Consider the following 11,703-nt stretch of genomic DNA (forward strand, 5'->3'; position numbering starts at 1 on the left):
TACCACTGACTGTGAAGAATGATGAGCATAGCTTTCAAAATTACAAAGGTTGAGTAAAACTTTTTAAATCTCAAAAAATTAATAAATACATTTCATTCATCTGTTACTTCCAAAATTGTGCCTACTTATTTTTTAAAAACATGTTATTTTGATTCAGTTAATTTAGAAACTTGTTATATAGTTTCTATATAACTATATATAGTTATATAGAAACTTGTTATATAGTTTCCAAGAGAGAGTATCTTTAAACACATATCATGACTCAAACTGATTTATATGTAGTTAAGCCTCAACTAGAATGTTGTTTAATGGTTAGGACAGTATTTAAGACAACATTAGAAATGTGAAGAACTGCAACTCCTCAATTTTTCAGTTTATGTAGGTTTTCTTGTGGTTCAATAATATCAAATAATTACTCATGTAACGCAGTAAGCTGATTTTGTTTCTAATTTCAATGAATTTTTTAACTGAAACGCCTGATTAACAGCTATATCTTTGTGCAAAAATAACATGCTATGATAAAACTTAAATGTAATATACTTATATAATAGAATATATTTCTCTGTAATTTCAGCATCATTCACTAGATAGAAAAGAGACTAAAATAAATGTTTCCCAAAGCATAGCTTTTTGGAGACCAAGACAAAGAATGGGAAAGTAGGAAACTGACCTGGAATTATTTCAGGACGTTAGAATGTTTGTGATCAATTAAAGAGAAAGAATATTCAAAGTTTTTAAATTAATATGAGTATTTTTGTTATCATAGAGCTTACTTCAAATTGCCTGCAGGCATCTTCCAAACTTAACATTTTTCATAATTGTAGGAAATCATCTTCTTGGAAAGCATAAATTGTCACAATTTAGGTGATAAGACACCAGTTAGTGATAAAAATGAACTATCTAAGCCTACAATGCTTACCATATCATGCTTTTCCATCAACTCAGAATGCAATTTTATTTTGTATAATGAAGAAAACAGTGTGGAAGAAGTTTTACAAAATCAATGCATGATGATTTCATCTGACAAGTGGGATGGGAGTGGGAAGAGTAGGTGTGAGAAGCTTACTACTTTTAGTAAAGTTAAAAACTAAATTGTGACTGAATCAGACCAAGAAAAGATTTTGAAAGACTGAATTTTAAATAAAAATCCCTGCTTTATATTTTTCATATATATGAATATACTTTGGGGACATAAACATGTTCATGATTGAGTAAAATCAACATTAGAAAAGAGGGACATTTGGCCGGGTGCAGTGGCTCATGCCTGTAATCCCATCACTTTGGGAGGCCAAGGCAGGCAGATCACCTGAGGTCGGGAGTTCAAGGCCAGCCTGACCAACATGGAGAAACCCCATCTCTACTAAAAAAATATAAAGTTAGCTGGGCGTGGTGGTGCATGTCTGTAATACCAGCTACTCTGGAGGCTGAGGCAGGAGAATCACTTGAACCTGGGCAGGGGAGGTTGCAGTGAGCCATGATCATACCATTGCACTCCAGCCTAAACGACAAGAGTGAAACTGTGTCCAAAAAAAAAAAAAAAAAAAAGAGGGAAACGTATATGGAATAGGAAGCTAAGAAGGATGTGCAGCAGCCCTGTAAGAATAACACAGATATTTTAACCTTAAAAATTCGTTATTAAGAACTTATTGATAGTTCAGTTTCTTATGGTACAGCTTTCTGATACTACTTACAAGCTCAGGAAAACACTGCCAGAACATATCCTTTTGTGAAATAATGTAATTTCCTAGGGTGTTTACAGACTTTAAGGAACTAAGATTGAACATAAAACATTCTAGTGTAAAATTATCACTTTAAGATCTAATAAAAATCTAGTTAGTCTTATGAAATAATTTTTAAAACTACAGAGAAATATTTTTACCAACATAGAACTCTGTTGTCTTTGAAATAACATTTAATTGAATGAAACTGATATCTTCTTTGGCTCTATTTTAGTGCAAACATTAAAATGATAAATACAAACTATTCTTAAGCTGACTCTTAGAAGAAATGCAAAACTCCTTCAAAGGGAGAATAACCATCAGAATTAAAATTATTTTATGATTTGAATATAAGTGATCTTGTTAAAAACAAAATCAAAAACAAAACTTTCAGTTCTGCTAATACACAAAATGAACATGGATGTATAAATAATTTTTAACAGTGAGAATATTTTTGTTATTTACTAAAAACATATCTATAACAAAATGTAACTATGTTATATAATAATACAATTTTAATGGCCAAATTTGTAACATATTAACTCTTCCATAAATTAAAATATTTAAAATATACCTCTCAGTATCACTGGAAAATCACTTCATTTTCTAGAGAATATTATCATGAAACTTGCAATATGTGAATTGTCCAGTTCAAAAGATCAAAACTTTTATGCCTATATAAGCCAGGAAGGGAAAATAAACGTGCAGGAAGAGTCTTACAGACAATAACAGGACATGAAAGGAACTGTAGATTGCCTGCCTCTGCTAAAGATGTAAAAAAACAAAAACAAAAACAAAAACCTTAAAATACTCTATGTGCCAAACAATGTTTAAGAGCCATATGCAGCCTCCCAAACTGCCAGATTGCAGCTCTAGAAAAGCAGTAGCCAAGATAGAGCTCAACCAAAGTGTGATCTTTGCCAACAGGAGAGGCCAATAAATTCTAACACTTGCAGAGTGAATAGAATAGAATGACTTCTTCATGAGCATGCATGCTTCATTCAGTTAGTAATCTTTGCTTATAAAGTTTGAGGTATCCCATGAAGTCTGTTGATTATTAACATCTGCCATATGGCCTGAAAACAAGATGCCTCAATCCCAGGTGGGAAAGGGAGAATCTCAATTTAGACTCTCCAGTGATCACAGGCACACAAAGAACCAGTCTGTGTAAGGCTCACTCTCAACCAAAGGCCTCTTTATTCTGAACAGGTCAGGCCATGTTGGAGCCCTAACTGCGATCTACTGCGGTCTGGGTGCACATCCTGTGATCTTTTAAGATACCTAGGTTGGCCTTTATGAGCACATTAATTTACTAGGAACCTGATGAAAAGCAGTACATATCAAAATACATTTGAAATTTATCACTCAAGTGGAAGGAAATAGAAAAAGTGAGCAGAAAAGACAGAGAAAAAGAGCAAGAGACCAACAAGCAAGACAGACTTCCTCAGACCACCTGGGCCTTATTGTGAGAAAGGCGGGAAGCTGCAGATCATTACTTCAAAGACCTGAGGTACACCGGGAGGAGGTTCCCACTGCCTTGAGAGGCAAGCCCCCGGGTGTTCATGAGTTGACTGGAGAATGAGAGACTATTCACTTCCTTCCCTACTGAAGATGCCAGAGAAACTCAAAAAAGGTGGCCATTGTTCTGGCAATCAATTTAGAAATCTATACAGTAATATTTTTCCTTACGTATATCTGTTTGGGATTCTTTACATATGTATATTAAATAATAATTTGTTAGGTAATATTTTCCACACAACATCCTCAAATTCAGTTATATATATCTTATACATATTAGGTGTAAAGACTGAAACAAATATTTGTAATGCATTTTTAAAACAGGTGTCTACATTGCACAGTAAGTTTCACTAATGCTGAATTGCTCATATTTCTAAAATACTGCAACATACTGGTTTCGTATTCTTTACCAAAAAAAGCTTAACTCTCTGAGAATTCATTTTTTATTTTGACCTTTTTGATGTAAATGAATCACCCATCCATTACTAATAATTATTACGTGAAATATATGAATCCACGTTGTATAATACAGTACGTGATATCTATAACATTAGAACAATAAAAACTAACATCTATTGAAAATGTACCATGTGCCAGACACTACCCTAAGGGCTTTACATGGATCATTTCACCTAATCTTTCCTGAAATGTATGAGATAAATACTCTTACAAACTCCACTTTCTTTTTTTTTTTTTTTTTTTTTTTTTTGAGACGGAGTCTTGCTCTGTCGCCCAGGCTGGAGTGCAGTGGCGCGATCTCGGCTCACTGCAAGCTCCGCCTCCTGGGTTTACGCCATTCTCCTGCCTCAGCCTCCAGAGTAGCTGGGACTACAAGCGCCCGCCAACTCGCCCGGCTAGATTTTTGTATTTTTTAGTAGAGACGGGGTTTCACCGTTTTAGTCAGGATGGTCTCGATCTCCTGACCTCCTGATCCGCCCGTCTCGGCCTCCCAAAGTGCTGGGATTACAGGCTTGAGCCACCGCGCCCGGCCCACAAACTCCACTTTCAGTTGAATCACACAAGACTTAAAGAAGTAACCTGCGAAAGACAATTAAACTAGTAAATGTTAAAATGGTGGCTCAAACCCCAGTTCGAATCCCCCCATCACCTTTCTCTCTCTTTCTCTTTTACAATATATTTTTAATGGTACATACAAACACAGAGAAAGTAATTTCAGTTTAGCAGTTAAGAATAATACTGGAAGCTTCATTCCTGGATTTTATAAAAAATATAACTTATATTCAAGGGAAACTAACAATTATATATTTTATTTAATAATTCTTTCAATTCTCTTTTTAAAAGATCTGCAAGCGTGTTCACCATTTTTAAAAGATGACATTCTATCATGAACATTTGATCTATTCAAACTCAAAAATCATGAACATGCTGTCTTAACAGGACTCTCAACTCTGAAAGAACTTTTATTAGAAGGATAAACAAACAAACAAAAAAATACTCTAAAATTTGTGAAAGGTATAGATAAAGGAAATTTAAAATTTTACGAAAATTCTATTGCAGATAGTGCTTTTAAAAAGAACTATGGGAAAAACGTAATGATCAATTTCATAGCTTTTTTAATGAGCAGATGTAAAATCTCACCTTTGAAAATGCCAACCTGGAGTAGAATAGACCAATCTTTCTATATAATATGAACAGTATCGTACACGGACACCATTTCCACTAACATAAAATCCAAATTAGAAAGTGAAGTATGGCATCTGTGAATGTTATACCCCGTTTATCTGTGCCCCAAGTTACCTACTTAGGTGTCTCATGAAACACAGAACACATTCTAGTATTAAAATTTAGATATCATTTCTTTGTATATATATCCTCACTAGTTTTGCTAACAATGCTTTTTCACATATCTCTTGGTAATAAAATTTACCGTCACTTCTCTACGTAAGACTTTTGAGACTTTGTATTAGAATTAAATCAATGCGTCCTTTAAATTAATACTGTTTAAAAAGTTCCTTTAAAGACTGAAATCCCAAAACAAAGTAAATTCTATATAATAGCTTAGAAAAACATAAAGTCAACAGTACTTATCTAGAAAACATTTTCTAATGCTAGGAAAACATGTTGAGATTATTAGTTTAGTTTTATACAGATTCATAAGTCGGTGATGGTCAGGTGTCAGTCTAAATTCAAATGTATTATGAAAAGTTACTGAAAGTGTTGTATTCACCAGGTTACAGCCTGTAAGACTTGGAATCTCTTTTGTTTCCTCTTACATCAGTTAATAAAAGGATCTAAGATTGCACTTATTCTAACAGACAGGGTGCACATCTATGATATAACTTCACTTTAACCAGGACAAAGGCCTATATTATAAATAAAATATTAAATCAATTTTTGAGCTCCCAATTTTGTGCATATCTTACTCTCTTGAACATGAAGGAATGGAATGCTAGGTAAAGACTAGGCCTTCATAGCAGAATCAATGAGAACTTGAAAAGAGGAATGTTTAAACACTATCTTGGTTAAAATTTTACATATTATATTAAGGTAATAAAGTATCACATAAAACACAATAATTTCCCATCTATATTGTTAACTACAGATGAGATTTTTTTACTTATCCATACAAATGATATGTTTTTACTTATCCATGTAAAGTAAATATCTGCAAAATAATAACAGTATATAAACAAAATCAACTGAATATGTTCTCTTTATTAAATATTTTTGTCTTTTACTTGGTTTTATAACAAAGGAAGAAATATTTTATTGAGTTTATTCTAGATGACCTGTCTCTAAACTGTAATGTTTTTACATAAATTTTTATCCTAAAGGGTAGTTGTAGGATGGTTTTTACAAATTACCATTTTTATTATCAAAATAAATTAGCAACATAATCATTTTAAATTTTCATGCCTATTTCAAATGACTAATAATTTTTACTTTCTGTAATGTATAAAATATGTCCCCAAAGTATAAATACCATAAAGCATAAAAGAGAAAGCAAAATTAACTAAAGGGAGACTACACTTACAAGAAAAACAAATGAAACTGTGTATACAGTGACTTCACAGGGAACATATTTCCATAAAATGTGTCTTCTATACTAAGTGACATGAAAAATTTGAAAACATAAGCAAAGGAGTTAAGATATAATTTACAAAGCTGTGCACTCGGTAGCTAAAATAATACTAAATTCCAACTACTTGAAAACCAAACTATACTAAAGACAATACATTATTTTAATGTTAAATAAATTTTTATAAAAATTATCTATTAGGAAGTGTATTTTAAATAAAATGTTATTACATTTTAAAATCAATTTCTGAAGGAAAAAATCTCAAAGTATTTCATAAAAATGATCACGGCAACAAATAAATAGCTAAGATTATTTAAATAATTATTCCTCTTCAGAAAATAGCATAAGAATAGACATAATCAAATTTTAGGGAATCTGTCAAAAATACTAAGCAGCTACTGAACACCATTTAAACTTCTGCTTTTTTTTCAGACAACTCATTCCTTTTATATGCCTAAGGAAATACAGTGATTGGAATTTTGTGAATACATCTACCATAAGTGATACACTATGAGTTTACTTTTCTAATACCTTTAAAAATATGTTAAATTTCCACTGGAAAATATCCAAAGAAACTTCAGATTTTAACCATTTAAAAACAAAGAGATGCCATTACACACCTAACCAAAAATAAAATAAAATAAAAAGGCACACTACCAAATGCTAAAGGCTACAGCTGAAGAGAGTAAAATTACACCCTTGTTAGAGAAGAGAAATAGATTCACATGTATATAAGCACCAATACATCAAGCAGAGGAGGATATAAGAATGTTCCAGAGATGTGGCCATAAGTATAGGCCACTGCTTGAAGTTAAGGGGCATGCTAATAACAAAGTCTCAGACAGGCCCTGACACCTAATGAGAAAGTTATTTCCCACTCTTGTATCCCCAAAGGGCTGCTACTATCACTTTCAAGTAGATACAAAGATACAGAGACAATGAATAGAACTGCTGCCCTAGATTATAAAAAGGCATATACATGTACTATGTGAACATTTTCATCACAGCTCAAGGCTTACCTCATAAGACCAGACACACTGAGTCCCACCAAAACGGCGAACGCATCTTCCTACTTCCACATCCTCGTGAGTCGTGTACATTTCTCTAAGGCATTCACCAATATGTGGCACCATCCTCCTGAGAACTTCTCGGCTAAAGATCATGCCAGGTCCTCCCATACAGAAGTTCTCCCCAGGCTCCAGTCCCAGCTTTCCAAGCTCTTCAATATTCCCCAGGCCAGTCTGCCCCAGGTAGAGAGGCTTACTGCTGTTTAGTGATCTAAGAAACTCTTCTAACTTATCACCTACAAAAAGAAAGGCAACAATTACTATGTCTCCTTATTTCGTAATCACTTATAATGTACAAGGTAAGGGACAGAACTTTAAACATTGTGCTTAAACTCCTCAGTCTTACACAATTGAACAGGAGAAAAAAACCTCTTCCAATATTCTATTATTTTGAAAACACTAATACATATTTATTAAAACATATTGAAATTATATCAGCTTCTGGTTAAGGTCACTGAAAAACCTTAACAGCTCTGACAATCACCAATTTTCTGTAAAAGGTGAAATAATGACAAGGAAAGTAAAGACAGGTTTCTCAGTATATTTGAAGTAACGAAAAGTTCCCAGGAATATAAAACAATATTAAATAATGGTATTTAGCATTGTTTTGGCTGACTGTTGATACCTAATAATTATTTTTTACTCATAATTGGTTTAGTTCGGTGTTTTGCCATTAACTAAACTTCAGTCATATGCAACCCACACAGTTTTGGAGGGTGTTTGAATCAAACCTGTCTTGAAATTTAATTTGAGAAGGCACCTTTTTAGAAAAAAAAGTTTGCCAAAAATTAGTGTAATTGGTTTCACTTGTAGTTTGTAAGTTCAGAAAAAAACTTTTAAAAATAAAATTTTGCAGGTAAAACAGTTCAGAAGCACTTGGTATTCTAAGTGATACACTGGAATAAGTAGAGAGTCACCTTCTTCATATTCCCAGTCAGCATCTTTACTGCCATTTTTGATGAGCACAGCATCTGCAGTCATTATCTTGATCCCACGCCTTGCCCCTTGTATCTCAATGAGTTTCAGCTATTATTGGGTTCTTAATACAAAACACATTTCATTCTTAATAGAAATTGAAATAATATGTCATTTTAATGTTCTGAAGGACAATCTTTCAAACTATTAAAACAAATGAAAGAAGTAGGTGCTGTTGATGCATTTTATAAATTCTCTGCAAAGTGTGGCAAACTTCTGCCAGGAAACCTTTGAAATTTTGACACATCCAAGACAAGGAACTTAAAGTAGAGGAAGCTTTTTTCTTTGAGTCAATCCTAAATATCACTGTTAAAAATGTAATGGGACCATTATTTATTTTTGTATCCAATTATCAGTATTTGCTATTCCAACCAGCTCTAGAGTGACTTCCCTCCTTCCAATCCAAACCCAAGAGATCTCTAGTTACTATGATTACACTAATTCCTTGTGCCAAAATGTGACAGTTAGGGTTTATTGTTTGGCTTTTTGTTTGTTTTTCTTGCATTATGTGAAAAGTACTATCTGAATCAGGAGAAAGCAACAAGGCTAGGAGTAGAGGCATAAAATAAGGAAGGGCTGCCCCCCTTTGACCAAGAAGCTAGGAAATGTGGAAAGCTCAGAGAAACCTCATTCTGTACAACCCTGCTGCTTCCCTTGCGTTCCTCCCCATCTCTGCAACTGGCTGGACTGGAAAGATTCACTTCTGTGACCTAAAGAACTTTGATCCGCTGAGTTTAGAAATTCTCTGTCCAGAGCCGCCCACATTCCGGGAAAAAGACCGCGCCTCTTTTAAACTGACAAAAAAGTTTTTTCTTGCTGTGGCTGCCTGTGGTTCTGGGAAGAACTTCCAGCCTCTGCTTATCACCGCGGCCACCAAAATGCACTGGAAAGGAACCAGTACTAGTGTGTGCTAGTACGGTCTGCTGTTCCCGGGGTCTGGCTTATCAGTGGGTGCTTTCCTCTTCTTCCCCACCACCAATTCCTTACAATATGCCCATCCTCTCAGGGTTCTATTGAGGTGTGGCAGGGGGATGGGGGACCGCTTGGTACTGCACTGTAGTGGCTGGAAGGAGCAGCGCGCTAGGGCGGTGGGGATGGCCAGGGACTCCCAGTGTGTGGAGAGTTGAGCCAAAGGGAAGGGAACACATAGGAAAGGGTCCCGGAGAGTGAAGATGATTCCTCAATCTGAGCAGTTTAAAAAGTGCGCTAGATCCAGTTTAAACAAAAGAGCAAGATTCAAAGCAAGAACACTGGATCTCCAGACTGGTTGTGGCCAGCATCCTCCGTCTTCCCTTCCTGCACCAAAGACCACGCCCCTCTGGACCGATTGGGGAAACTACCATCAGCAAGGGCTTTCAGAGGAGGGCAGAGTGGGAATGGCCTTTGGTTTAGCTCTAAGATCCCTTTTCTAACCTCTCCCACACGGTAAAGACTGAGAGACAAGCGCGAGGCGGCACCGAAAACAGCAAGTGAGGAAGGCGAATAAAGCCAGGCAGGTGTGAGAAGGGTCCAGATTGCAGAAGACGAGGAACGGGCTACGAATTATGGGCGGATGCAAGGGGTGGGGAGGGCGGGCCAGGGCCTGTGGGAGCCGGGAGCACGTGCTGGCAGAGAAGCAGCGGAGGGGCTGGGCAGGGGCTAGGGCCAGTTAACAGAGAAAGGAGTCGGGGAGGCAGGCAGGCTGGAAAGCCGGCGCAGGGAGGTCACCTTTGATGTAGACATCGTCGTCGGCGCGCATGAACCACTCATACTTGTCCAGGTAGTGGTCGTGCATGTACTTGATCATCATGAAGGACTTTTTCTGGGGAGGATAGGAGTCGTCCACACCCGGCAGCGCGATGACAGGCAGGGGTGGCGGGGGCTGGCCGGCGTTGGGGGGCTGCTGGCTGGAAAAGAACTCCACGCGGCCGGGGATGAAACGCGCCCAGGTTCGCTGCGCGGCCAGCGCGCGGCTGCCCAGGTACTTCTGCGCGGTCATCACCCCCACGTATAGGAAGTCCCGGGGTCGGGCGCTCGGGGCGGCAGCGCCCCCGTCCCCGCTGCCGTTGTGGCTACTCCCTGGCCGGCCGCCTCTCCGCTGCCCAGCCGCGCCCCCGTCCTCCTCCTCGGGTTCCCCCTCGGCCGCTGGAGCACCGGGAAGCCCCGTCGCACCCTCAGGCTCGCGTCCTCGCCGCCGCTGCTGCAGCAGAGGTGGCTGCTGCCAGGGGCTGCTTCGAAAACTGGTGATCCCGGGGGCTGCCTCGGGCAGCGGTGGCCCCTGGAGCTCCTGGCGCGCGGGGGGCGGCGACTGCTCCTGCCGTGGCCGGGACTGGAGCTGGAGGAGCGGCTGCTGAGCGCCGGCGCCGGGGCCAGCCGCGGAGCGACTGTAGTAGGAGCAGAGGCTGGAGCCGCGTCTCTTCCTCTCGCTCAGCTCAGCCACCCTGGGGGCGATGAGCCAGGACGCGGCGGTGAAGCCCAGTACCAGCCCTAATGCCACGCTCATCCACGGGCGGCGGGAGCGCACAGCCATCGCGGCTGCCCCGGGCGCTGACGCTCGCTGGGCTGCCGCGGCGCGGCACGCGGGTTCCGCGGCTCACACCCGCCCCTCCTCCGCCTTTGCGCCCCCAGCCCCGGCCGCAGCCCGCCGCCTAGGCGCCGACACCGGCTAGAGGTCTGAGCGCCGCGGACGCTTCGACCGCCGCGGGCTGCAGCTGCCTGCTGGGCTCTCGCTCAGGCTCTGGGCCGGGGCTCCGAGCGAGGGTCGGGAGTGAAACTTCTCCCGGCGGCGACGGTGGCGGCGGCGGCGGCAGCGAGAGGAGCTGCAGGAGGAGGAGGAGCAGCAGCGGCGGCGGCAAAGCGTCCGCTCCTAGGCTGCCACCCTGTCACTGGCGCGCCTGGGCCCTCCCTCCTCTCTTCTTCCCGAGCCCCCGCCCTCGCTCCCGCCTCCCGCTCCCCCCGCCGCCGGGCTCCGAGCTGGCCCGGAGGAGGAGCCGCAGGCGGCACCGCTGCCAGCCGGAGGGAAGCGCGGGCCGCGGTATTTCCCCGTCACCCGCCCTTGGACGCCCCCCGTCCGCGCCTCAGTCCAGAGCCGGCCTCCTCTCCGGAAGGAAACGATCCCTGTCGGGCCGCCTCCGGCTGTTGCAGCGCCGACGCCCCCTCTTCCCTCCTCCCCTAGCTCTTGCTCTTCGTCCCATTTCCCGTCCCGTCCCGCCCCTCCGCTGGCCTCCCGACACTCGTGTCTGGGGGCTCTACTGGCCTCCTCCCGGCGCCTAGGCTCCGCTGACCTCATCGGCGGAGCTCGGGTCCGGGAGCCCCCACTAAGTTCGTTGCTGTCCCTCCGGGCTCTCCTCCCCCGGCCCATAGCCCGGTACGTCCTGGAGTGACCCTTCCCACTCTGCCCCGCCCC

General features: G+C 40.9%; 1 protein-coding gene across 2 annotated transcripts in view; it reads right to left on the reverse strand.

The window, feature by feature from the left end:
- The window catches only part of CHSY3 (chondroitin sulfate synthase 3), a 291,038-nt gene extending 279,683 nt beyond the window's left edge, over positions 1–11,355 (reverse strand). For both annotated transcript variants that reach the window (XM_010381565.2, XM_030927993.1), the window contains exons 1-2: positions 10,026–11,355; positions 7,296–7,579 (exon numbers count right to left, since the gene is read on the reverse strand). In XM_010381565.2, coding sequence (XP_010379867.1) covers positions 7,296–7,579; positions 10,026–10,827 — 1,086 coding nt within the window. In that variant the 5' untranslated portion in view covers positions 10,828–11,355. The remainder of the gene's footprint in view (positions 1–7,295; positions 7,580–10,025) is intronic.
- Positions 11,356–11,703: the final 348 nt, after the last annotated feature.

This window comes from Rhinopithecus roxellana, chromosome 3 (assembly GCF_007565055.1).
Source record: "Rhinopithecus roxellana isolate Shanxi Qingling chromosome 3, ASM756505v1, whole genome shotgun sequence".
Classification (NCBI taxonomy): domain Eukaryota; kingdom Metazoa; phylum Chordata; class Mammalia; order Primates; family Cercopithecidae; genus Rhinopithecus; species Rhinopithecus roxellana.